This window comes from Vigna unguiculata, chromosome 1, assembly GCF_037176805.1.
Source record: "Vigna unguiculata cultivar grain cowpea cultivar isolate G323 ecotype 2 chromosome 1, ASM3717680v1, whole genome shotgun sequence".
In the NCBI taxonomy this organism is placed as follows: domain Eukaryota; kingdom Viridiplantae; phylum Streptophyta; class Magnoliopsida; order Fabales; family Fabaceae; genus Vigna; species Vigna unguiculata.
The window spans coordinates 35,696,825-35,724,745 of NC_140792.1; the positions used below are offsets into that span (position 1 = coordinate 35,696,825).

Here is a 27,921-nt window from a genome sequence, read left to right on the forward strand (position 1 = left end):
CTCTGTACTCCATAGTTAGGGATTTTCATTCTCCTCATCACTTCTTCATGGCCACTCTTCTTCTCAGACACTCCTCTTCCACTTCTCGCCGCCTCTTCCCCTTAGCCTCTCAAATCCACTCTTCCGTATCTCGTTCTCCTCTCTCTACTCCCAATGACTCCACCTCCACCTCCTTCTATTCTTTCAATTCCAATCCATGGTGGAGATCCATGGCAACTTTCACCAGAACGTAACACTCTCGCTTTCTCTTTTTCGTCGCAAAATTTAAAATATACAAGTAACAGTAATCGTTATTAGTATGTCTTTTACTTGTTTTGTTCATCTTAGTGTTTGACTTTGCAGGAACCCTCACGTTAATGTCGGAACTATTGGACACGTGGATCATGGGAAGACCGCGCTAACTGCGACAATCACCAAGGTCTTGATTCACTCTTTGTTTAAATGTGTGTTGAGGTGGATGTTTTGGTGTTTATTACTCAATTAGGTTTGATCAGGTGCTTGCAGATGAAGGGAAGGCTAAGGTTGTGGCCTTTGATGAAATTGACAAGGCTCCTGAAGAGAAGAAGAGAGGAATCACCATTGCAACGGTATGGAATCGCACTCTTTTGGTCTTGCAATCAATTGTGTTGTTTTCTGTTGATATGTATGCTTGCTCTATATTTCGGTTTTCAGGCTCATGTGGAGTATGAGACTGCAAAACGACATTATGCGCATGTGGACTGCCCTGGACACGCGGATTATGTTAAAGTAAGCTTTCGAATTTGGTTTAGTTTCTCTAAGAATGTTTTTTTTATTGGAGTTATCAATTGCCTAACGGAAGCTGGGTGGCTAAGTTTTGGCGAACAAATTTAAGCAATTTTACCTTGTATAATAGTTAATTGTGGAATTTAGCATATTTTGGTGCTTGTGTAGCCTGACCTTCTTTTCCAAATGAGATGGAAAATTTATGCTAGGAATTTGGAAGTAGATTAGTTTGTAACAAAATATATTTTATAGGTATTGATTACACTGTATATTGGCAACAGCTGCATTTGTCAGATTCCTATTTTCCATGAATGCTGGTGGGTTTAGCATTCCAGCTTGCCTTGATGTACTTACTAGATGGTTTATCTAATGGTTTTATTTAGTTTAAATAACAAATTAATTCTTGTTCACTGTATGCTTTATAATTGTCTGTTTTTTTTTTCAGAATATGATTACGGGAGCTGCCCAGATGGATGGTGGTATACTTGTTGTATCTGCACCTGATGGACCAATGCCTCAAACCAAGGAGCACATTCTTCTTGCTCGCCAAGTAGGTATTCTACTGATGTGGTTTGTATATATATACCTAGAACGTCTACACCTTTCTCCTTACTTCTAGATTGACATATTTTATCTTTAAATGTATTATGCAGGTTGGTGTGCCATCTCTTGTTTGCTTTCTAAATAAAGTTGAGGCTATTGATGATCCAGAGTTGTTAGAGCTTGTAGAAATGGAGTTACGTGGTAGGGTGTTTCTCTAAGGCTTCTCTTCTCTTGTCCATGCTCAGAAAATGAATAAACCTGCTTAAGTTTCTGTAATCTTTGTGTTTGCTAAAATGTGTTTTTATGATAATGTTTTTTGCAGAGCTACTGAGCTTCTACAAGTTCCCTGGGGATGAAATCCCGATCATTAGAGGTTCAGCGTTGTCTGCTTTACAGGGTACAATTGACGAGATTGGAAGACAGGCCATTCTAAAATTAATGGATGTTGTAGATGCATACATTCCTGACCCTGTTCGCCAACTTGACAAGCCCTTCCTAATGCCAATTGAAGATGTGTTCTCAATTCAGGTAAAAGGACCTGAACTTTATTTTTTGGGTTAATTTTTGAAGAAAGCATATTCATTGAAGTAAAGATGGCCTCAGTTATAAAATTGTTACAATTTGTAATGTAAGTCTTGTGTTTTTATCATGTTCTATCACTTTCCATCTGCTCCAGTATAAACACCGTTTAGGTAACGACACTGTTTAAGAAGTACTATTTATTACTATTCTGTTTACGTTAAAATTGCTTTAAATTCCTTATATGCTCCTTCAGTTCACTCAAACTACAGCAATTATTGATGTGCTTAACATCATAAGCAGATGGGATTATGAACACTGGAGCATATGTGGAATAGATGTTTATAATACCGGTCATCTTTGTAACTGTGGTCACTTTAACAAATTCTTTCTTGTTCTTCTAAATCTCTAGTTAGGTGAAGGATAAAATTTCAAAATCTTAAATTTCAAATTCTTAATTCGGTCTAGGGTTTTTGAAGAATAAAAAAGGAAAGGAGGTAGCATTTGTTACGGCCTTGCTCTTTGTAATGATATGACGCAGTGGTAATTTAAATCTTAACATAGTGCTTTAAAAACTGTTGTCTCATATAATTGTTTTTTTTTCCTTAAAGAGAATATCAAAATTTCTATTTTCAACACTTAGTTCTCTCAAAATCTGCATTTGTTTCATTACATATATTGGATTGTATGGACATAAATAAATATGGGGGCAATGGTTTCCATCATTTCAGCTGCTTTATATTTTTCATTTGTGATGAAGGGACGTGGAACAGTTGCCACTGGCCGTGTTGAACAAGGCGTCATTAAAGTCGGTGAAGAAGTAGAGGTGTTGGGTCTAATGCAGGTATGTATGTTCATTGAGTCATTTCCTATATATAGCTGCCCTCTGATCCTTCCTGTTAATAAACTGATATTAATTATTCTTTCAATAAAAACACTACAGATTAATCAGAAACCTTTCATTAAAGACAAAACATCAATGTATATTAATTTCTTACAAACAAAAAATAAACCAGTCGAAATTATTCCCCCCAAATAAACATTTCACATTTACTGTGCTTGAAATAGAAAAAAATGTAAAGTATAATAATGCTTCCATGGCTTAGGATCTTATTTTCATGCAGTATATATAACAGAATATTGGATGGACCCACATGTCAAATCACTCTCTTTGAGGTTCCCTGGTTTATCAATGGTCACCGTCTGTTGAAGGAACCATGCTTCCTCATGCTTGATGTACTTCTCAACTTCTTCTTCGAACTCTTGATAAAATTCGAAAACTGGTCGTTTAGGTTATCCCTAGCATTAGCCTCGTCGTCATCTCGTAGTGGTACAGGTGTAACGTTTGAACCTTTGAACATGATGAGTTCCTGTTCCATGATGCAGGTTGGTTAGAAAAGTGTTCGATGCAAGGTATATGGTTTCTCGACAAACTTGGTTAAGCTCAAATGATTATAAGTTGAGTTGGTGTAACTTGTTTTATAGTGTGTTATGAGGGTGTAAATGGAAGATTATGAACTAAAATAAGAAAGAAATAGTGACATGTTTTGAATAGGTATGTGTATGAGGACTAATTGTTTTTCGTAGGAGCTATCCAGTTAAGATTCTGAACAGCGATTAAGAAGAGCTTTTTCTAATTTTCCACAGAATATAATGGTGTCAAACTCCAAAACAACGAAGTACTGATGTATATACAGTAACATTGAACCATGGCAAAAGTTGACGGCTTAGTCCTAATCTTCTCAAGGAAATAAAATAAAAGGAAGAGATTTTCTTTAAGTACTTGATAATTCTATGGTTAGTATTGTATACTGCTGTTTTAATTATCTCTTATTATCATAATAAAAAGCAAAAAAAATAAACATAAACATTTATCTCTTTCATCAAAAATCAGTATCTTCCTCTCCCACCCTCACAAACATGAGAGTTTTCCATGGAGCAGCTAGATGGTATCAGATTCCAAGAGGACCCTTATTCAGAATTGGCGAAATAAACAAAAGTTTCAGTTGCAGCTTGCAAGAATCACGTCATTCCCATATATATAAGATGCTTATGGGGTTATGGGTAATTATTATTCGTGTGTCTTTATGTGGAAATTAAACAACTCATCGCACTTGTTGAATTTTAAATTACGATCAGAGAGCCAGAATGTAAGTGGCTCCTACCATACCAAACATTAAAACGAATATGCTTCTGGAATTTTATTTTTGCATGTTCATGGTGTAGTGTATCAACCGTAGTTAAATTTATCTCAATCTAACGTTGCTGGTTGAGTATTGCTTCCACATTTATCTCAGTTAATAGATAGTTTAATGTTGTCATGTTCTTTCACAAAAGACAGAAAGAGAGGGGGGGAAAGCGAGTCCAAGTCATGCAGCTCGAAAGAAACAAAGTTCTAATTTTCAACTCACGCCAAAGATTTCTTCTTTCTTATACCATTTACTCTTCCCGGTTCCACCGCTGATTTATGTCACTACCACCATCTTTTAGAAAACAAACCATTATGTACCAAACTTGACACTTCTAGAACCAGTTATTTTGACTCAAATTCAAAATACTGGACCAGCTTTTATGATTCTCGTAAGTGTTTTTTTAAGGTGGGACGGTTGTTATTAGAGAGAACTTTGACTACACTAAGGTTCGAAACTACTTTATTACACCTAACAATCACATGCAAGAACTTATCTGCTTTTTCATAATGGTAATGGGGTTTTGAATTTACCACCATTAATAAAAGACTTGAAAATTAGTTCACTATGTAACCAAGTAGAGTTAACAATAAACTATACTTTGAAATGGCGTATTTTAGAGACTAGAAGAAAAAAAATTTCTTGCGAATGTTACTGTATTATAGTTAATGGGCTCCCTATATTTAGAGAAGTAATATTTTTTTTTTTTGTTTTATTATTATATTAAATTTATAATTTTAGAATTTATAATTAGTTGGTCATTTAATAAATTATTAAAGAATATATTATGTTTAAAGTATTACTTCTCTGAATAATTATTTTATTCATTTGATTTATTATTAAACTGATTTACCGTAAAAATAAAAATATATTTCAACTCTAACCTTTAATATCTAATAAATTATTATTTTAGTTCTTAAATACTATTATTAGTTTTTTAAATTTAAAATCTTCATACAAATCTCTAAAATGCTCGAATTCTATATTGAATCGATTTAACCCACGATATGTATTTCTAAAGATTATTTTTAAAATTATTTGATTTTTAAAATAAATAGATAATTATTTCTTTTAATGTGTGTCCTTATACACATATGTTGTCTATTCTAATATTTATCTATTATAATATAACAACCCTGCAGAAGAGTGATACAAAATATCATGAGACGGACCTTCAAAGATAATGCATCAGAATTAATATACAAAATATGAACTCTTCTTTGATTGTTTTCAGGTTTAGCTGTTGAGTCAGGACATCATAAGACGGGGCTGGAGGGCCACTGCAAGGTGACAAGATGAAACTGTCACAGCAAAGAATGGTCCATCTTGTAAGGGAAAGAGATTGTAAGAAGATTTGTTGCAGCTGCAGTTGAAGGGATTATATTTTGGCATTTTTTAGCTTAGTTCAAATACTACCAAATATATTCCAGTGATAAACAAGTGAAAGTAGTGATGCATACCTTTAGTCCCTCATTGAAAAGCCATTAAAAAAAAGCACTCTTAAACGTTGACAATAAAGCAGCATAATAATGTCTCAATGGTTTCAACTTTCAAGTACCACCTAAGATTTACTAATGCAACCCACGTTCTTCTTGATTTTTTCTCTCTTAATAGTAGAAGGTGGAAGGGAGTAAAAGGAAACTCGATATCAATCCTACTTACGCACATACAAATTTGACTAATCAAATTAACTTACATAATTCACAACATCGAAACAGTCTAATTAATGCTCAGCGATTTAAAAGCTAAACAAGGGTGCTGGAAGATGAATACAGGCTAATTTTACAATTCAACGTTGGAGCATATCCCAGTTGGGGAACAAGTCAACAAGATCAAGAAAAGTATACTCTGCATACCTCTTTAAAGGAGCAGTCAAAGTGGATTGCTTATTTTCGTGTGGATCTTCCAAGGTTCTTATGACCACCAAATTACCATGGGAAAGAAAGATGCATAATCAATAAACAGATACAATAAACGAGCCATCTTCATTACTACAATGAGACATTCCATGGTTATGCACAACACTATCTAAATAATTTCAGTATTAGAACCCTGTGGAAGAGTGAAAAAACAGAATTGAAGGTATGGTTATGCCTCCAGATAATGACCCTTGTATGCTACTAATAACTCCTCTGCATTTTCTCTGAACTGTGATATATACTTGTCCAAGAACATCTCCTCAGACAAGCACAACACATGAATATAATTGGGGACTTTCTTGCAGAGATTTTTTGATTTCAACAGTTGGAAGACTTTATATCGAGGAAGCACGCGATCCTCCATGTTGTACATTAAAATCTTAGGCTGGTGAATAAGGACTGACTTGGGCAGCATAACTGTATGCAAGAAGAATTTCATTCCAACTTTCAACTTCTTCTCTGATGTTCTAAACAAAGTCGGAGTTCTCTTGAACATTTGCAAGCCCTCATCCTTCGAAAAACCAAAACAATTAATTAGTTTCAACTTTCTCTCAAATGTTTTATCGCTCAAACAACTTAATGTATGAATTGCATGGACAAGCATTCTTGAATTTTCACGGAAACCCAAGTCTACAGCTCGAGAAACATTGTTTTCAATAGTAGACCGCTGTGCAACGAAAAGCCTTGGATGAAGTTTGAGTAGCAATGAAAGATGAGTCCCAAGAATGCCACAACTCTCCAAGAAGATGACATTCTCCATAATTCTTTTGTACTTTGGGAGTATCCAACCACATCTGTGCAAAACAAGAATAAAATCTTTCTGGTCGTAGACAATTTTCCTAATAGCTTCAATTGAGGGGACCAATGTTTTCTTCAAGCTATGAGTCAAAATGGAGGGATTCTTTGAAATGAAGCTGCATCACTCGTAACCCTGGAATCCAGACATCTGAAAGAGCTGAATTTTGGATCTCAAGATTTTCTCAACGTTTGTAAACAGTATCTGGGGTCTTTTGACGAATCAGGAAGAGAATCTGGCTTTGCGAAAAGCCTATTTGTTTGAAGAAAATGAGCACTGATAAGGGGTTTTGAGGGAATCTGCACCCTGAAACACGTTTGGAGACATAAAGGGATTGGGTTCTGGAGAACTGCAAGTCGGAATTCAGGTAATCAATTATTGAAGTGGTTTCGTTGAAGTGTAGGCAGCAGCTTTTGGTTGAGAAAGAGAGGAAGAATGTCATAGACTGATAAGAGAATTGATTGAAAAGAGAAGATGAAACAGCATGGTGTGACTTGAGAGACTGCATTAGTTCTGTGATCGTAGATGAATGAATGCTTTGTTTAGAATCAACCAAAAAACAACGTATTTTTTAGGTTGTCTATTTCGAATTTGAAGTCACCAAACGTTGGCAGCCCTAATCAAGATAATCCCCAAATCTTATTCTCAAGGGTTTCGAAGAACCCTAAATCCCCAATTTCTTTAACCTTTCGTCTCTCGCTTGGATTTCAAACCCTTCTTCTTCATTGAGCACGGCCAAATCTCGATGAAGAAGACTGAACCCTTTCTTGAAGTTGCGTTCTCATCGACGGTGGGTTGCTTCGCGGGGGTCTGTCTAGTCTGGTTTTTTGTAGGTACCGTGGTGGCTGTCACATTGGCGCAATCGACATCAATTTCTGTCACGGTGGCCTGCGGTTCTGTTTGGAACGGAGGTGGAGGATTCTCGCAATGTAGGTGTGTTCGCGTCTGGTTTCGCGTCTTCTCCGGGCAGCTTTTTTCATCGCAGGTGGCTGCGTGGTAGCCGGCGCCGCAGTGATGGGGATTTCACGTCAGAAAGTGCCCTCGTCGTCGATCTGATTCGCAGTGGTTCTGCAACGCGTGGCTTCGTCAACGTGTGGTGGTTCGTCGTGGCAGCCTGGTTTCGCGAGACATCTGCTGGCTCTGGTTTCGTCGCAGCGGAGGTGGCTCGCAACACCGATCTGGTTGTGTTCGCGTAGGTGGCTCGCGACGGTGGCGATCTGGTTCGGGACGGCGGCTTCGCAACCGGCAATTTGATTTTCCCGGCCCTTTTTTTGGCCGTCAATGGCTGTGGTTTGCTCTAAAGTGTGCCGGCAGAGATTCCGTTTAGGGGTTAGTTCATGCGCGTGGGAGAAGATAAAAACCTGATAAAATTTTTTGTATTAAAATAAATACCTATAAATATTTAGTTTCAGTATAAATAAAATATTCAATGTTTTGGTAGTTTAATATTTTTTGTGAGTAAATTAAATCAAGAAGTTAACAAAATATTCAAGTTTAATACTTTTTGCAGTTAATGATCATAGTTAGTGAAAAATGTTAAACATCAGTGTTTATGTATATCATGCGAATATTGGTTGTTCCAAAAGAAAATTAATATTTGGCCAGATTACATACATGTGATGGTAAAATGTGATAATTAGAAGGTTTTGTTTTGGTTGATGATAAATCAATTCAAAGATGAATAAGATGGGTTTGTTGTTTGACATACTTCATTATCAATGTTTAGTCGTTACAACAAAATATTCTTAGTAGTTAATATGATTTATATTGTTGTCCAAAGAATATTGATGATGCATTAGATGTCTTGAGATGTGTTAAACCATTATTTAAATATATTTATAATTATTTATTTTTATGATGTGACATGGGTGTTTTACTTTTTTAATAATATTTGCTTTATTAGGAGTTAGTCACTTTTGTGGTTTATGTTTTATGTTTAAGTTTGTGTATGCCTACATTGTATTTATGCTTTCATAAACTAGCATGTTTGTCTCCTAAATTATTAAGCTTTCCAAGTTTATGCAAGGATCAAATGTGTTGGATTGATAGAAGACCAAGGAACAAACAACAAAACCCTAAGTTCAGCTCTGCACCTAGAGCTAAGCAACATTCGGGTTTGGCTGGATTCAGCCCAACCGGATTAATCGAGGATATGGGTAATTTCGGACATCACACAAACGTAAGCCAGCCCACACTTCACCGGAAGAAGACAACACCTTTGTGTGATAGGAAAGCGCAACACCTTCCAATGAGCACGAGGAATGAGCAAATTCTGAAGAAAAGAGGGAAGTTGTAGATAAAAGGTGAAGAGGTCGGGGGAAGAGAATATTATTTTTTTTATTCTTAAAGACATCATTTGTCCCAAGTTTCGTTTCTCTTTCTTCGATTTGGTCATATTTTTATGAAGGACAATGATATTTTGACAATTTTCTCTTATAATCTGATGTGACTTTTTTTATGTGTTAAAATATTTGTATAAATTATGATCAATTTGATTATTTTTTGTGACGACATTTAAATTGTTAACCAAAAGTGAACAACGACAATCATGTGTCATTTCGTTATTTTTTTTATTTTTAAAATTTTTTAAAAAATTTTAAAAAATTGTTCACATCCAAGTCAACATTATGACACATGGCAGTGTCATATGTCAAGCAAGTGTCATTACCACATACAAAGTCAGTATTATTGTCACATATTTTATATTTAATTCATACAAATTTTCGTTAATTTTATTCAAACAAATTGAATTGAATTGTCTTTTATTCTAACAAACTAAACTGCATTTAGTGAACCGAACAACGATATGAACCAACTGTTATGAACCAAACATTTTTTCTAATTACACTTTTGAATCAAACTATATTAATTTTAATTTGGACTATACTATTTTAACCGAATTGTACTATATCAATATTGTTCATAAAGTGTTTTTAAAAATGATAATATTAATTTCAATTCACTGTTGTGCTAAATTTAAATGTATAGTCAAAGTGATTAACAATACGAAGAAAAACTATTACATTTTATAAATTGTTTTCTACTTTTAATTTGTTTCATGTTTTCAAAGATTCGTATGAAAGTCAATTTCTCGGAGAAATTGGCTCAAAATAACAAATCCAACCAGCAAAGTATATGTTCAAATGAATCGAGAACAAAAAGCTATACACAAAAAACAAAAACAAGAATAGTTATTTTCACCATCATATAAAATAAAAATCATATTAAAACGAGATAATAATTTTGTAAATTAAAAGGAAAAAAGAAAATATAATAGAAAAATACAGGTAAATATAGATTTAAGTTATATAAAATAAATATTAAATATGTTTGTACACCTAACACAATTTTTTGCATGATCAAGGTTCTGGTTAGAAGCTTTAACCTTTATTTATTTATTAATATATATATATATATATATATATATATATATATATATATATATATATATATATATATATATATATTATATATATATCCGAATTCAATTTTAACCATTTTTTCTAATATATAATATTATAAATAATCCATAGTTCAATATAAGTTGATACATTATATGAAGTTTTAATTTGTAATTTAATAACTTATAATATTTTTGTTGATATTGATATTTATTACATATTTTTTGTATCATACATATTAATATGTATGATAAGAAAATATACAATAAAAATTAACATCAACAAAAATATTATAAATTATTAAATCTTGAAGTCTACCAAAATAATAGTGCAAAAATATGAGCACTTAAGTTTTGTAGGAACATGTCTAAAACTAAATCTTAGAAGTACAAGATAGAGATTGTCCATCATCAAGCAACATCCCATCATTAAATTTTTCTTTTTTCTTTCACCATGATATTTCCATCAACCAAAGGAGAGTTTAAAATAGAAATTGAATCATCCAATCAACCATTAGGCTCCCTTCAATTGAAGTCAAAGTATACTAATAAAGATTGATAAGGAGTAAAAGATGCAAAGAGAACATTGTCCTTTAAAAGTTTCTTAAAAAACAAATTTAATTGAAAAGTATCACAACATTAAAATCGAAAATATTTTATTGCTTACAAAAGAGCAACAATACGTAACTATTTTATATGATTTCATCGACAAAAGCAAATGATTTTAAGCAAAGAAACAATTATATACATTCGTTTAAAAATTCAAAAGAGGAAATACCGACTAAAAGTATAAAACTCCTATCTATACATTCGTTTAAAAAATAAGAAAAGAAAATTAGAGTTGACTCAAAATGAAAAAAGTTGAATATAAAGCATCTATACTAAACAAACAAGTAAAACCTATATTACATAAATTATCTTTTAATTTATTTATTCATTTTATTTATACTTATCACAAGTTAATGCATTTTCATAAAAAAAATAAAATAAAGAGAAAAATGGTCAGTTTTTGAACCAGAATAACCCTGTCCTAATATATAATTTTTTCTACCTCGAACAGAATTATTTCTCATAAAATATACCTAAATTTTACCAAAAGATACCATTTAACTAAATAAGTTAAACCAGACACGAATTAATTCATTTATCTAAAACTTTAAATTAAGTCAATAAGATAAAAATCACTTCAAATATTTTCTGTCGGAGCAAGAAGAAAAAAACATTTGTAACAGAAAAAAAAGAAGTATGTATGTGCTCCGAAACATTATGAGAGTGCTCGAATTGGGCCGCACGAATATGACGGGTCGGTGTCGGGCGCCCATTCTAAAACCCTCGCTCTTCGCACTCACTGCTCTTCGCTTTTGTCTTCCTTCTCCTAAAACCCTCGCCTCTGCACTCCATAGTTAGGGCTTTTCATTCTCCTCATCACTTCTTCAATGGCCATTCTTCTTCTCAGACACTCCTCTTCCACTTCTCGCCGCCTCTTCCCCTTAGCCTCTCAAATCCACTCTTCCGTATCTCGTTCTCCTCTCTCTACTCCCAGTGACTCCACCTCCACCGCCTTATATTCTTTCAATTCCAATCCATGGTGGAGATCCATGGCAACTTTCACCAGAACGTAACACTCTCGCTTTCTCTTTTTCGTCGCAAAATTTAAAATATACAAGTAACATTAATCGTTATTAGTATGTCTTTTACTTGTTTTGTTCATTTTATTGTTTGACTTTGCAGGAAGCCTCACGTTAATGTCGGAACTATTGGACACGTGGATCATGGGAAGACCACGCTAACTGCGGCAATCACCAAGGTCTTGATTCACTCTTTGTTTAAATGTGTGTTGAGGTGGATGTTTTGGTGTTTATTACTCAATTAGGTTTGATCAGGTGCTTGCGGATGAAGGGAAGGCTAAGGCTGTGGCCTTTGATGAAATTGACAAGGCTCCTGAAGAGAAGAAGAGAGGAATCACCATTGCAACGGTATGGAATCGCACTCTTTTGGTCTTGCAATCGATTGTGTTGTTTTCTGTTGATATGTATGCTTGCTCTATATTTCGGTTTTCAGGCTCATGTGGAGTATGAGACTGCAAAACGACGTTATGCGCATGTGGACTGCCCTGGACACGCGGATTATGTTAAAGTAAGCTTTCGAATTTGGTTTAGTTTCTCTAAGAATGTTTTTTTTTTATTGGAGTTATCAATTGCCTAACGGAAGCTGGGTGGCTAAGTTGTGGCGAACAAATTTAAGCAATTTTACCTTGTATAATAGTTAATTGTGGAATTTAGCATATTTTGGTGCTTGTGTAGCCTGACCTTCTTTTCAAAATGAGATGGAAAATTTATGCTAGGAATTTGGAAGTAGATTAGTTTGTAACAAAATATATTTTATAGGTATTGATTACACTGTATATTGGCAACAGCTGCATTTGTCAGATTCCTATTTTCCATGAATGCTGGTGGGTTTAGCATTCCAGCTTGCCTTGATGTACTTACTAGATGGTTTATCTAATGGTTTTATTTAGTTTAAATAAGAAATTAATTCTTTTTCACTGTATGCTTTATAATTGTCTGTTTTTTTTTTTCAGAATATGATTACGGGAGCTGCCCAGATGGATGGTGGTATACTTGTTGTATCTGCACCTGATGAACCAATGCCTCAAACCAAGGAGCACATTCTTCTTGCTCGCCAAGTAGGTATTCTACTGATGTGGTTTGTATATATATACCTAGAACGTCTACACCTTTCTCCTTACTTCTAGATTGACATATTTTATCTTTAAATGTATTATGCATGTTGGTGTGCCATCTCTTGTTTGCTTTCTAAATAAAGTTGATGCTGTTGATGATCCAGAGTTGTTAGAGCTTGTAGAAATGGAGTTACGTGGTAGGGTGTTTCTCTAAGGCTTCTCTTCTCTTGTCCATGCTCAGAAAATGAATAAACCTGCTTAAGTTTCTGTAATCTTTGTGTTTGCTAAAATGTGTTTTTATGATAATGTTTTTTGCAGAGCTACTGAGCTTCTACAAGTTCCCTGGGGATGAAATCCCGAGCATTAGAGGTTCAGCGTTGTCTGCTTTACAGGGTACAAATGACGGGATTGGAAGATAGGCCATTCTAAAATTAATGGATGTTGTAGATGCATACATTCCTGACCCTGTTCGCCAACTTGACAAGCCCTTCCTAATGCCAATTGAAGATGTGTTCTCAATTCAGGTAAAAGGACCTGAACTTTATTTTTTGGGTTAATTTTTGAAGAAAGCAGATTCATTCAAGTAAAGATGGCCTCAGTTATAAAATTGTTACAATTTGTAATGTAAGTCTTGTGTTTTTATCATGTTCTATCACTTTCCATCTGCTCCAGTATAAACACCGTTTAGGTAACGACACTGTTTAAGAAGTACTATTTATTACTATTCTGTTTACGTTAAAATTGCTTTAAATTCCTTATATGCTCCTTCAGTTCACTCAAACTACAACAATTATTGATGTGCTTAACATCATAAGCAGATGGGATTATGAACACTGGAGCATATGTGGAATAGATGTTTATAATACCGGTCATCTTTGTAACTGTGGTCACTTTAACAAATTCTTTCTTGTTCTTCTAAATCTCTAGTTAGGTGAAGGATAAAATTTCAAAATCTTAAATTTCAAATTCTTAATTCGGTCTAGGGTTTTTGAAGAATAAAAAAGGAAAGGAGGTAGCATTTGTTACGACCTTGCTCTTTGTAATGATATGACGCAGTGGTAATTTAAATCTTAACATAGTGCTTTAAAAACTGTTGTCTCATATAATTGTTTTTTTTTCCCTTAAAGAGAATATCAAAATTTCTATTTTCAACACTTAGTTCTCTCAAAATCTGCATTTGTTTCATTACATATATTGGATTGTATGGACATAAATAAATATGGGGGCAATGGTTTCCATCATTTCAGCTGCTTTATATTTTTCATTTGTGATGAAGGGACGTGGAACAGTTGCCACTGGCCGTGTTGAACAAGGCGTCATTAAAGTCGGTGAAGAAGTAGAGGTGTTGGGTCTAATGCAGGTATGTATGTTCATTGAGTCATTTCCTATATATAGCTGCCCTCTGATCCTTCCTGTTAATAAACTGATATTAATTATTCTTTCAATAAAAACACTACAGATTAATCAGAAACCTTTCATTAAAGACAAAACATCAATGTATATTAATTTCTTACAAACAAACAATAAACCAGTCGAAATTATTCCCCCCAAATAAACATTTCACATTTACTGTGCTTGAAATAGAAAAAAATGTAAAGTATAATAATGCTTGCATGGCTTAGGATCTTATTTTCATGCAGTATATATAACAGAATATTGGATGGACCCACATGTCAAATCACTCTCTTTGAGGTTCCCTGGTTTATCAATGGTCACCGTCTGTTGAAGGAACCATGCTTCCTCATGCTTGATGTACTTCTCAACTTCTTCTTTGAACTCTTGATAAAATTTGAAAACTGGTCGTTTAGGTTATCCCTAGCATTAGCCTCGTCATCATCTCGTAGTGGTACAGGTGTAACGTTGCTCTGCTCCCGACCGATGTGGGACACGTTTCTAAGTTTACCCTTGGCACGTCGAATGAAACTGTTGAAAGTTTCATCGTTATCAAGTGAGGTGTTATCTGAGTTCGCCGCACGACCATGTTGTCCCTTCCAAGCGCGTGTGGTCTCTACTGCTGGATTAGCAGCACGCCACCTCATCCTTGGATCATATCCAGCTTCACTTGAAACAACTCTTGTTGCCTTTCCATGAACCTTTGAACTTGATGAGTTCCTGTTCCATGGTGCAGGTTGGTTTGAAAAGTGTTCGATGCAAGGTATATGGTTTCTCGACAAACTTGGTTAAGCTCAAATGATTATAAGTTGAGTTGGTGTAACTTGTTTTATAGTGTGTTATGAGGGTGTAAATGGAAGATTATGAACTAAAATAAGAAAGAAATAGTGACATGTTTTGAATAGGTATGTGTATGAGGACTAATTGTTTTTCGTAGGAGCTATCCAGTTAAGATTCTGAACAGCGATTAAGAAGAGCTTTTTCTAATTTTCCACGGAATATAATGGTGTCAAACTCCAAAACAACGAAGTACTGATGTATATACAGTAACATTGAACCATGGCCAAAGTTGACGGCTTAGTCCTAATCTTCTCAAGGAAATAAAATAAAAGGAAGAGATTTTCTTTAAGTACTTGATAATTCTATGGTTAGTATTGTATACTGCTGTTTTAATTATCTGTTATTATCATAATAAAAAGCAAAAAAAATAAACATAAACATTTATCTCTTTCATCAAAAATCAGTATCTTCCTCTCCCACCCTCACAAACATGAGAGTTTTCCATGGAGCAGCTAGATGGTATCAGATTCCAAGAGGACCCTTCTTCAGAATTGGCGAAATAAACAAAAGTTTCAGTTGCAGCTTGCAAGAATCACGTCATTCCCATATATATAAGATGCTTATGTGGTTATGGGTAATTATTATTCGTGTGTCTTTATGTGGAAATTAAACAACTCATCGCACTTGTTGAATTTTAAATTACGATCAGAGAGCCAGAATGTAAGTGGCTCCTACCATACCAAACATTAAAACGAATATGTTTCTGGAATTTTATTTTTGCATGTTCATGGTGTAGTGTATCAACCGTAGTTAAATTTATCTCAATCTAACGTTGCTGGTTGAGTATTGCTTCCACATTTATCTCAGTTAATAGATAGTTTAACGTTGTCATGTTCTTTCACAAAAGACAGAAAGAGAGGGGGGGAAAGCGAGTCCAAGTCATGCAGCTCGAAAGAAACAAAGTTCTAATTTTCAACTCACGCCAAAGATTTCTTCTTTCTTATACCATTTACTCTTCCCGGTTCCACCGTTGATTTATGTCACTACCACCATCTTTTAGAAAACAAACCATTATGTACCAAACTTGACACTTCTAGAACCAGTTATTTTGACTCAAATTCAAAATACTGGACCAGCTTTTATGATTCCCGTAAGTGTTTTTTTAAGGTGGGACGGTTGTTATTAGAGAGAACTTTGACTACACTAAGGTTCGAAACTACTTTATTACACCTAACAATCACATGCAAGAACTTATCTGCTTTTTCATAATGGTAATGGGGTTTTGAATTTACCACCATTAATAAAAGACTTGAAAATTAGTTCACTATGTAACCAAGTAGAGTTAACAATAAACTATACTTTGAAATGGCGTATTTTAGAGACTAGAAGAAAAAAAATTTCTTGCGAATGTTACTGTATTATAGTTAATGGGCTCCCTATATTTAGAGAAGTAATATTTTTTTTTTGTTTTATTATTATATTAAATTTATAATTTTAGAATTTATAATTAGTTGGTCATTTAATAAATTATTAAAGAATATATTATGTTTAAAGTATTACTTCTCTGAATAATTATTTTATTCATTTGATTTATTATTAAACTGATTTACCGTAAAAATAAAAATATATTTCAACTCTAACCTTTAATATCTAATAAATTATTATTTTAGTTCTTAAATAGTATTATTAGTTTTTTAAATTTAAAATCTTCATACAAATCTCTAAAATGCTCGAATTCTATATTGAATCGATTTAACCCACGGTATGTATTTCTAAAGATTATTTTTAAAATTATTTGATTTTTAAAATTATTTGATTTTTAAAATAAATAGATAATTATTTCTTTTAATGTGTGTCCTTATACACATATGTTGTCTCTTGTAATATTTATCTATTATAATATAACAACCCTGCAGAAGAGTGATACAAAATATCATGAGACGGACCTTCAAAGATAATGCATCAGAATTAATATACAAAATATGAACTCTTCTTTGATTGTTTTCAGGTTTAGCTGTTGAGTCAGGAAATCATAAGACGGGGCTGGAGGGCCACTGCAAGGTGACAAGATGAAACTGTCACAGCAAAGAATGGTCCATCTTGTAAGGGAAAGAGATTGTAAGAAGATTTGTTGCAGCTGCAGTTGAAGGGATTATATTTTGGCATTTTTTAGCTTAGTTCAAATACTACCAAATATATTCCAGTGATAAACAAGTGAAAGCAGTGATGCATACCTTTAGTCCCTCATTGAAAAGCCATTAAAAAAAAGCAGTCTTAAACGTTGACAATAAAGCAGCATAATAATGTCTCAATGGTTTCAACTTTCAAGTACCACCTAAGATTTACTAATGCAACCCACGTTCTTCTTGATTTTTTCTCTCTTAATAGTAGAAGGTGGAAGGGAGTAAAAGGAAACTCGATATCAATCCTACTGAGGCACATACAAATTTGACTAATCAAATTAACTTACATAATTCACAACATAGAAACAGTCTAATTAATGCTCAGCGATTTAAAAGCTAAACAAGGGTGCTGGAAGATGAATACAGGCTAATTTTACAATTCAACATTGGAGCATATCCCAGCTGGGGAACAAGTCAACAAGATCAAGAAAAGTATACTCTGCATACCTCTTTAAAGGAGCAGTCAAAGTGGATTGCTTATTTTCGTGTGGATCTTCCAAGGTTCTTATGACCACCAAATTACCATGGGAAAGAAAGATGCATAATCAATAAACAGATACAATAAACGAGCCATCTTCATTACTACAATGAGACATTCCATGGTTATGCACAACACTATCTAAATAATTTCAGTATTAGAACCCTGTGGAAGAGTGAAAAAACAGAATTGAAGGTATGGTTATGCCTCCAGATAATGACCCTTGTATGCTACTAATAACTCCTCTGCATTTTCTCTGAACTGTGATATATACTTGTCCAAGAACATCTCCTCAGACAAGCACAACACATGAATATAACTGGGGACTTTCTTGCAGAGATTTTTTGATTTCAACAGTTGGAAGACTTTATATCGAGGAAGCACGCGATCCTCCATGCTGTACATTAAAATCTTAGGCTGGTGAATAAGGACTGACTTGGGCAGCTTAACTGTATGCAAGAAGAATTTCATTCCAACTTTCAACTTCTTCTCTAATGTTCTAAACAAAGTCGGGGTTCTCTTGAACATTTGCAGGCCCTCATCCTTCGAAAAACCAAAACAATTAATTAGTTTCAACTTTCTCTCAAATGTTTTATCGCTCAAACAACTTAATGTATGAATTGCATGGACAAACATTCTTGAATTTTCACGGAAACCCAAGTCTACAGCTCGAGAAACATTGTTTTCAATAGTAGACCGCTGTGCAACGAAAAGCCTTGGATGAAGTTTGAGTAGCAATGAAAGATGAGTCCCAAGAATGCCACAACTCTCCAAGAAGACGACATTCTCCATAATTCTTTTGTACTTTGGGGGTATCCAGCCACATCTGTGCAAGACAAGAATAAAATCTTTCTGGTCGTAGACAATTTTCCTAATAGCTTCAACTGAGGGGACCAATGTTTTCTTCAAGCTATGAGTCAAAATGGAGGGATTCTTTGAAATGAAGCTGCATAACTCGTAACCCTGGAATCCAGACATCTGAAATAGCTGAATTTTGGGTCTCAAGATTTTCTCAACGTTTGTAAACAGTATCTGGGGTCTTTGACGAATCAGGGAGAGAATCTGGCTTTGGGAAAAGCCTATTAATTTGAAGAAAGTGAGCACTGATAAGGGGTTTTGACGGAATCAGCACCCTGAAACACGTTTGGAGACATAAAGGGATTGGGTTCTGGAGCACTGCAAGTCGGAATTCAGGTAATCAATTATTGAAGTGGTTTTGTTGAAGTGTAGGCAACGGCTTTTGGTTGAGAAAGAGAGGAAGAATGTCATAGACTGATAAGAGAATTGATTGAAAAGAGAAGATGAAACAGCATGGTGTGACTTGAGAGACTGCATTGGTTCTGTGATCGTAGATGAATGAATGCTTTGTTTAGAATCAACCAAAAAACAACGTATTTTTTAGGTTGTCTATTTCGAATTTGAAGTCACCAAACGTTGGCAGCCCTAATCAAGATAATCCCCAAATCTGATTCTCAAGGGTTTCAAAGAACCCTAAATCCCCAATTTCTTTAACCTTTCGTCTCTCGCTTGGATTTCAAACCCTTCTTCTTCATTGAGCACGGCCAAATCACGATGAAGAAGACTGAACCCTTTCTTGAAGTTGCGTTCTCGTCGACGGTGGGTTGCTGATAGAGGCCGTACCCCACCAAATTAAAACATATTAAATGCAGTACATGAAAGTGAACCAAGTCGTCTCCCAACGACCAATATTTTCATTCAAAGCCAATTTTCCAGATGAACACAACAATAAAACACATGAGGGAGGGGGGTTGGCAGACAAATTCAGAATGCTAATCAATAGATTAATTTAAATGCTACAGTGACTAAAACCGTATTGACATCCCTGATTCAAACGCAATTTCACTTATCATAGGCCACCAAATTAACACCAACCCTGCCTTGTCTCAATCCACTAGATAATAATTCACTAAGCGAAAATTACAATCTAGCTTCATTATGCAATTAAGCAATGCACACATCCTTAAATTCGTGACAGCCAAGCTACATACATTAAGCATGAACGTATCTTAAACAAAACACATGCAATTACTCTGTAAATTAAGCATTGACAGATTCACCACATGCATTCCACGAATTCAGAACAAAAACATGGCAGATTTCACAAAACAAGCACAACCTCAAAGCTTCATTGCATTTTTCATCAAGGAGTCAATACACGAATTTAGCTAGACATGGAAATGAGTAATTAAACACTTCAAAACTGAAATCACAAAAATCAGAACCAAGAACCAAGAACCAAGAACCCTTCAAATCTGAAAACGCAATTTAAGAGCAAAAATTGAGATTTCAAAGCTTAAATGGAATGCAAAACAGTGTTATCATATATAAATGCGAAAACCCCATGAATGGATATTGTTCCAAGTCAATAAAATCCACAAACCGAACTGCCCAACCAAGAAAACGAATTCCAAACGTAAAACCCTCAATGGGTGCTGTCAAATATGCATAAAAACGGTAAAAATGAGCCAAAAACGTGAAAAACCGCAAGGGGGACGTCCATGGAAGCTTGGAGAACGAAAATGGAGATTTTGAAGAGAGGTTGAAGATGAATGAGCGGCTGCCTTCTTCTCATGCAGACCTAATTCGTGGTCATATCACCCATGCCACTCAGAATTACAAAACTGCCATTATAAGCCGCAGAATTACAAAAATGCCACTATGGGCCTCAAATGTTGACCCATTGACTTTGCTGACGTGGAAATGACATGGAAATGATGTGGCAATGATGTGGAAAGTTTCTTCAACTAAATATTAATGTCCAAGCTCCAAAATTGCGTCACCCAAATACCTAAAAATAATTAAAAACAAAAATTAGGCCAAATAATGTGAAATTAGTCCAAATTCGGAACAATGGCCCAATAAAGCCCAACAGATGAAAAACACTCTAATGATGAACAATTAAGCACTAATCAACTGTCTAATGGGTGCACAAAGGCTAGTGGAATAGAAGAAAATAATGACTCATCAAAATCGACCACACTTACCCTTTTGCACTCCTGGGCAAAATTAAAGAGTAAAGCAAAGCAAGGACATCACAAACATAACAAGGGAGACAAAAAGACACAAGACAAACAGACACATGACAAACGGACTCGACACAGACAAATGGAAACACATCTAACACAGAAGGATTCAAAGTTGCAAGGTATCCGTGAACATCATCCAAGCAGTTCAAAACATGTCAAGTACTCAGTTCAGCTTAAGGAGAGAATTGAAAGCAACATAACCTCACGAAATATGCACTGTATCACTCAAATCTCTAGGCTACTGTTTACTCTCAAAGCACCCTTGAAAAACAAACATCAAACAGACTTGGCAAGCCTCTAGAACGAACAACCAAACCAGAAACACATGCAGGTCAAGATCAGAAGGACTTTTCAAGGTTGTAATGGGGCTGAGGACAAGGTGTGGAACATATGGATAAGTAGCTAAGCAACCAAGGAAATAGAGGAGCAGTGGGTAATAAGTCTCAATCAATCATGAAAGTAATCCCAAACACCAACACTTCCAACTTCGGTTCTCACACAATGCTCAAATCCAAACTCCTTTTTATTTCTTTTCTTTATTCTCTTTTCTTTTCTTTTTCTTTCTTCTTTTTTCTATACAGAGAACATGCAGAGAAACAACAATTTTGAAATCCCACTTTGGTGTACAAATGAGCAATTCCAAGAACCAACAACAAGTGCGCGCACAACCACACTTGTTGTGCGCGACCACACTTAATTGAGCACCCATTCCCAAAACAATTCCAAAGCTCCAAAATTTCCTAAGGTAGGAATAATCATGGTTTTTCAGGCTAAGGGCTTGTAATGAGCTGTAAAACAATGAAAGGGTATGCAGGCTCAAAAAGGGGTATCAACGGAAACAGTTCAAGGTAGGCTCATCTGGTTGTAGGCTCACAGAACAAAATTGCCTAAATCATATCCCAACATGCATGTGAATCAGAAAGGCATTCAGAAAGAGTCAAGCCAAGGCCACTGTGCAAGCATTCAAGAGGCATATATCACACAATCAAAGAACAGAGAGTGGCTCAAATTCTTACACAGGGTAAACTAATTCCAAAAGCAAGTTGACATGCAAAGACAAAGCAAGGATAACAGTTCACAGAATAACCAACAACTCATCCTCCAAGAGTGAAATGAGTGTTCCAAACAGAAAGCAAAAACATAACACACTAACTAACACTAATTAACAAAAATGAAACAAACAAACGGAAACAACAACAGACGGACAGACCTGGACAAGTGCAATAAAAGTAAAGAAGAAGGAGAAAGAAAAGGAAAGAAAACTCCCTGAATCATGGTGAAATAACAGTGGGGTCAAGCAGGGAAGTTTCCTCCACAACAGTATCCACCAAGGCAGGATTGCTGAGGAATGGCTTAAGACGATGCCCATTCACTTTGAAGCTCTTATCTGTGGACTGGCTTTTGATTTCAACTGCACCATAAGGATAAACATTAGTGACAACAAAAGGACCAATCCACTTTGATCTCAACTTACCCCCCATGAGTCCAAGTCTGGAGTTATACAGTAAAACTTGCTGACCAATAACAAACTCCTTTCTAGCAATGGAGCTATCATGGAATCTCTTGGTCTTCTCCTTGTAGAACATAGAGTTCTGATATGCCTCCAAACGGATCTCATCCAACTCGTTCAACTGCAGCTTCCTTTCCTCCCCAGCTTGATCAAGAGAGAAGTTGCATGACTTGACAGCCCAGTAGGCTCGATGCTCTATCTCCACTGGAAGGTGGCATGGCTTACCAAAGACAACCCGATAAGGAGACATCCCTATAGGTGCCTTGTAAGCAGTCCTGTGAGCCCATAGAGCATCCTCAAGTCTATTGCTCCAATCCTTCCTGTTGGGCTGCACAATCTTCTCCAAGATCCTCTTGATTTCTCTATTTGAGATCTTGGCTTGCCCATTAGTTTAGGGGTGATATGGTGTAGAAAGTTTTTGCACAACCCCGTACTTTTGAAGCAAAACCCCCAAGGATCTGTTGCAAAAATGGGTGCCTTGGTCACTAACAATAGCTCGAGGAACTCCAAACCTGCAAAATATGTGAGACCTAACAAAGTCCACAACAACTCGAGCATCATTAGTTCTAGTGGGTTTGGCTTCCACCCATTTTGAAACATAATCAACAGCAAGCAAGATGTAAGTGAAACCAAAAGAGACAGGGAAAGGGCCCATGAAATCTATACCCCAGACGTCAAACACCTCACAAAATAGCATGGGTTGTTGAGGCATATGTTGTCTCCAAGAAATGGCTCCTCCTGCTCGTTGGCATTCCTCACACGTGCTACATATCCTCCACGCATCCTTGAAGATTGTGGGCCAATAAAATCCACAATCTAGCACCTTGCGAGGTGTCCTTTGTGTGCCAAGGTGACCACCAGGTGCAGATGAATGACAAAATTTGAGGACCGAGTCAATCTCATGGTCCGGAATGCATATCCTGGTAACCTGATCATTGCACATTTTCCACAGATAGGGGTCATACCAAATGTAATACCTAGCATCGCTCTTGAGTTTATCACATTGAGCTCTGGATGCTAGGGGAGGAAAAACAGAAGCAGCAAGATAATTAACAATGTTAGCAAACCAAGGTGAGGAAGAAGTAGAGAGTGTCAACAAACTTTCATCGGGAAAGTCATCCTGGATCGGTGTAGCAGCATCATCAGTAGACCTCTCAATCCTGCTTAGGTGGTCTGCAACCAGGTTTTGTGCTCCGCTCCTATCACGGATCTCCAAATCAAATTCTTGGAGCCAGAGCATCCATCTTATCAGTCGAGGTTTTGATTCTGCCTTCTTCAACAGGTACTTAAGAGCTGCATGGTCAGTAAACACAACAACAGGAGAACCAAGCAGATAAGATCGAAACTTTTCAAGTGCAAAAACTACCGCAAGGAGCTCTTTTTCTGTTGTGGTATAGTTTGCTTGGGCAACATCTAATGTCCTGGAGGCGTAGTAGATTACCCTCGGCTGCTTATCAATCCTTTGAGCTAGAACAGCCCCTAATGCATAGTTGGATGCATCACACATAAGCTCAAATGGGGCTGTCCAGTCGGGCGCCTGAATGATTGGAGTTGTGGTCAAGGCCTTCTTGAGGCAATCAAAAGCCTCTTTGCATCCTTCATCAAAGATGAAGTCAACATCTTTTTGCAGTAGGTTAGACAGTGGGAGGGCCTTCTTACTGAAGTCTTGAATGAAGCGCCTGTAAAACCCTGCATGGCCAAGAAAAGAACGAACCTCTCGCACAAAAGAGGGGTAAGGCAATTGTGAAATAATTGAGATCTTGGCAGGGTCAACTTCAATGCCCTTTTTTGAAATTATATGCCCCAATACTATGCCTTGTTCTACCATGAAATGACATTTCTCAAAATTGAGAACAAGGTTAGATTGGATGCACCTGTTTAAAACTCTATCCAAACATGCATCAAATGAGGACCCATATACAGTAAAGTCGTCCATAAACACCTCTATGCATTTTTCAAGAAAATAACTAAAAATGCTAAGCATGCACCGCTGGAATGTGCCAGGGGCATTGCATAGGCCAAACGGCATCCTCCTATAGGCAAAAGTGCCAAAGGGGCAGGTGAATGTGGTTTTTTCTTGGTCCTCAGGTGCAATGCAAATTTGAAAATAACCAGAAAACCCATCAAGAAAGCAATAATGGGACTTACCTGCCAAGCGCTCAAGCATCTGATCAATAAAAGGCAGGGGGAAATGGTCTTTTCTGGTTTCTTGATTTAGCCTTCTGTAGTCAATGCAAACCCTCCAACTGTTTTGCACTCTTGTTGGAATTAGCTCCTCTTTTTCGTTCTTGACTACAGTGAGGCCAGTCTTCTTTGGAACAACATGGATGGGGCTAACCCACTGACTGTCAGAAATGGGGTAGATGATCCCAGCTTGTAGAAGCTTGGTCACCTCCTTCTTTACAACATCCGAGATGACAGGGTTGAGTCACCTCTGTGGCTGTCTCACTGGCTTTGCTCCATCTTCCAACAATATCCTGTGCATGCATGTTGATGGGCTAATACTAGGGATGTCAGCCAATGTCCATCCAATTGCCTTCTTATGCTTCTTAAGAACTTGCAACAACCTCTGCTCTTGTTCAGCAGTGAGGGAGGTGGAAATGATGACAGGCAGTTTGTCCTCCTCCTCTAAGTAGACATACTTGAGGTTGTCTGGCAGTGGTTTCAACTCTGGAGTACTGGATGCTGGCTGAATATCAGGAACCAGAGGGGGGGGAGAAATGGGTTCCACAACCTGTACCTGAGCATAACAATCAGATGCGTATGTACTTCCTGTAACATGGTTAGTGCAACCTGATTGTATAACATCAAAGTCAATAGGTACAACATCCAGAGAGTGAAACTCAGTAGATTCAACATTATCCACATCATATTCAGCATCATTAGGATCAGAATTAGAATCAGAATCAGAATCATCAATGCATGCAAATTCAGACAACTCAGACACAAATGAATGTTTAAATGCATGCAAAGAGTGGAAATCAGAGATCAATCCATCAACAGCATCATCAATAATATCCACGTGAAAAACAGAATGATCCTCAGAAGGATGTTTCATGGCATCCATAATGTTGAATCGCACAACAATATCATCAAACTCCATGGACAAAGTACCTGCATGGACATCAATTTTGGTTCGTGCAGTTTTCAAAAATGGTCTGCCTAAAATGATTGGTGCAGAACCATGTGAAAATCCCTCTTCCATATCAAGAATGTAAAAATCAGCAGGGAAAATCAATTCACCAACACGAACCAAAACATCATCAACCAAACCTGCGGGGTGGGCAACACTTATATTTGCCAACTGAATCACCACACCTGTAGGTTGTAAGGGTCCAAGAGAAAGAGATTTAAAAATAGATAGAGGCATTACATTTATTGAAGCACCAAGATCAAGCATTACATTTTCAAATTTATTGTTACCTATGATGCAAGGTACACAAAATGTACTTGGGTCCTTGCACTTCTCAGGAATCTGAGGAACAGATTTACCTATCAATGCTGACACGTTTCTGCCCATGCTGATCTTTTCGTTTCCTTTTAGCCTCCTTTTGTGCGTGCATAGCTCCTTCAAGAACTTTGCATATCTGGGAATTTTTTTTATGGCATCCAACAGAGGTATGTTCACCTCCACCTTCCTAAAAGTTTCCAAGATCTCCCTGTCAACCTCTTCCATCTTTTTGCTTGGAATGGCTCTTGAAGGGAAAGGAAGAGGTATGGAAGGTGCAGCAGTAGAGGTGGAAGGTGTAGAAGTCGCACCAGATGTGGAAGGACCAGCTGCATGAGCATCACGCTTTCTCTGAAGTTTGGCAGGGTCGGCTTCCTTTGGAGGTGTAGGCTCAGGAGTGGGAACTTCAATGTTCTTCCCAGATGTTAATGTAATGGCACTCACATTCCTCAGATTTTCCACCGTCTGTGATGGAAGCTTGTCAGAATTCTGAGCCTGTGCCTGGTTTAGCTGAGTGGCCATCTGCCCCATTTGATTTGTCAAACTCTGGATTGAGGCCCTAGTCTCCTGCTGAAATTGCATATTTTGAAGGGTCATCATCCTGACTAACTCCTCCAATGAAGTAGAAGAAGAAGGTGCAGGTGCTATAGCAGGAGCTGGTGTGGGTAGATGTGGAACAGGAGCAGCTTGTGGTGCAGGTGCAACTCTTTGTTGTGGAGGGGGTTGCACATTTTGAAATTGTTGGGGCTGCTGGTTACCCTGGTTTCCCCATCTCAAATAAGGGTGATTCCTCCATCCTGGATTATATCTGTTTGTTGAAAAATCATGGTTCTGTTGTTGATGTTGGGGCCTATTGTTGAAAATATTTGCTGCATAGGCCTGAGGCGTATCCACTGGTGTAGAAGAAGAAGCAGCAGCAGCAGCCTGTTGTTGCAACGCTGGGCAAGAGTCTGTAAAGTGATCAACAGATGTACAAAGGCCACAAACTCTTGCAGCTGGAGCTCTCTGATTGGAAGCAAGTTGATTGACAAGTGAGGTAAGAGCATCAATCTTACTTTCCAACTTCTTTGTGTACTCGGCTGCCCCTACATCATGTACACCTCTAACAACTATGGCATCACTCCTTGTGCCAAATTGTTGAGAATTTGAAGCCATGTTTTCTATCAGTTGCCTGGCTGCAGCTGGGGTTATGTTACCAAGGGCACCACCACTTGCGGCATCAATCATATTTCGATCCATGTGGTGCAAGCCTTCATGAAAATACTGCAGAAGGAGATGTTCAGAAATCTGATGGTGTGGACAGCTTGAACAGAGATTCTTGAACCTCTCCCAGTACTCATAAAGGGTCTCCCCAGATTGCTGCTTGATGCCAGAAATCTCCTTCCGTATGGCTGTTGTCCTTGAAGTAGGAAAGAACTTGGCAAGGAACAATCTCTTAAGGTCATCCCAGCTTGTGATGGACCTGGGTGCTAGGTAGTACAGCCAGTCTTTCGCATTACCCTCCAAAGAATGAGGGAAAGCCTTCAAGTATACATGGTCCTCTTGTACATCTGCAGGCTTCATGGTGGAACAAACGACATGAAACTGCTTCAAGTGTTTGCACGGGTCCTCACCTGCAAGACCATGAAACTTTGGCAACAAGTGTATTAAACCAGTTTTCAGCACATATGGAACCTCCTCCTCAGGGTATTGTATGCATAAATTATCATAAGTGAACTCTGGTACAGTGAGCTCACTCATGGTTCTCTCATGATGTGGAGGAGGTGGAGGAGGTTGAGCCATGTTATCAGTATGAAAATGCTCAGAATAAACAGTATGCTCAGAATGCAAGGAATGAGGAGTGTCAGGAATGTGATGAGAATCAGAAGAATCAGGAAAAGTCACTGAATATTCAGCATGCAAAGATGGATTCCTAAGATGCCTACTTCCTCTGTGGAATGTCCTATCAATTTCAGGGTCAAATGGTTGTAATTCACTTGGGTTTCCCCTAGTCATGCACCAAAAAGCACTAATTGTAGTGATATTGGCATAACAAAGGGTATAACTACAAGTATACTCAAACGACCTTCAAATGACTTGAAAATTGGTAGGATATTCCTTTGAGTGGTCAAACAGAAGCATAAAAAAAATCAGATCAAAACTCAAAGCACAAGTATTTTTAACAATTTTTCAAAAGTAAGAAAAATGAAGAAAAATCACAAAAAACATTGCTGAAATGTAGAAAATGGCATTTTCTGGAGAATCTGATTTTGCAAACCGGCAAAGCCGGTTATGACAAGGTAGGAAATCA

At 36.7% G+C, this 27,921-nt stretch overlaps 3 protein-coding genes, 1 non-coding gene and 1 pseudogene across 4 annotated transcripts; 3 read left to right on the forward strand and 2 right to left on the reverse strand.

The window, feature by feature from the left end:
• Positions 1 to 47: 47 nt before the first annotated feature.
• On the forward strand, positions 48 to 3,201 carry LOC114171514 (elongation factor Tu, mitochondrial-like). Its single transcript, XM_085666697.1, has 9 exons — positions 48 to 229; positions 343 to 418; positions 495 to 587; positions 673 to 747; positions 1,190 to 1,294; positions 1,398 to 1,488; positions 1,610 to 1,815; positions 2,567 to 2,650; positions 3,193 to 3,201. The coding sequence occupies exons 1-9, from the start codon at positions 48 to 50 to the stop codon at positions 3,199 to 3,201; spliced, it is 921 nt and encodes a 306-aa protein (XP_085522823.1).
• A 2,882-nt stretch (positions 3,202 to 6,083) lies between these two features.
• On the reverse strand, positions 6,084 to 7,218 carry LOC146888909 (transcription termination factor MTERF8, chloroplastic-like; annotated as a pseudogene).
• A 4,328-nt stretch (positions 7,219 to 11,546) lies between these two features.
• LOC146888910 (elongation factor Tu, mitochondrial-like) lies at positions 11,547 to 14,987 on the forward strand. Its single transcript, XM_085666699.1, has 10 exons — positions 11,547 to 11,728; positions 11,842 to 11,917; positions 11,994 to 12,086; positions 12,172 to 12,246; positions 12,692 to 12,800; positions 12,937 to 12,990; positions 13,112 to 13,186; positions 13,241 to 13,317; positions 14,070 to 14,153; positions 14,922 to 14,987. Exons 1-10 carry the CDS (start codon positions 11,547 to 11,549, stop codon positions 14,985 to 14,987), a joined length of 891 nt encoding a protein of 296 aa, XP_085522825.1.
• An 11,466-nt stretch (positions 14,988 to 26,453) lies between these two features.
• Positions 26,454 to 27,626, reverse strand: LOC146888911 (uncharacterized; the record flags this gene model as incomplete). Its single annotated transcript, XM_085666701.1, has 2 exons — positions 27,444 to 27,626; positions 26,454 to 27,308 (listed from the first exon to the last, which is right to left on the reverse strand). Coding segments are annotated over exons 1-2 (1,038 nt in total), but the record flags the coding sequence as incomplete, so codon positions are not given.
• Positions 26,916 to 27,024, forward strand: LOC146888912 (small nucleolar RNA R71). The gene has a single exon (XR_014984848.1). It is a non-coding gene; the product is annotated as a small nucleolar RNA R71 (small nucleolar RNA).
• Positions 27,627 to 27,921: the final 295 nt, after the last annotated feature.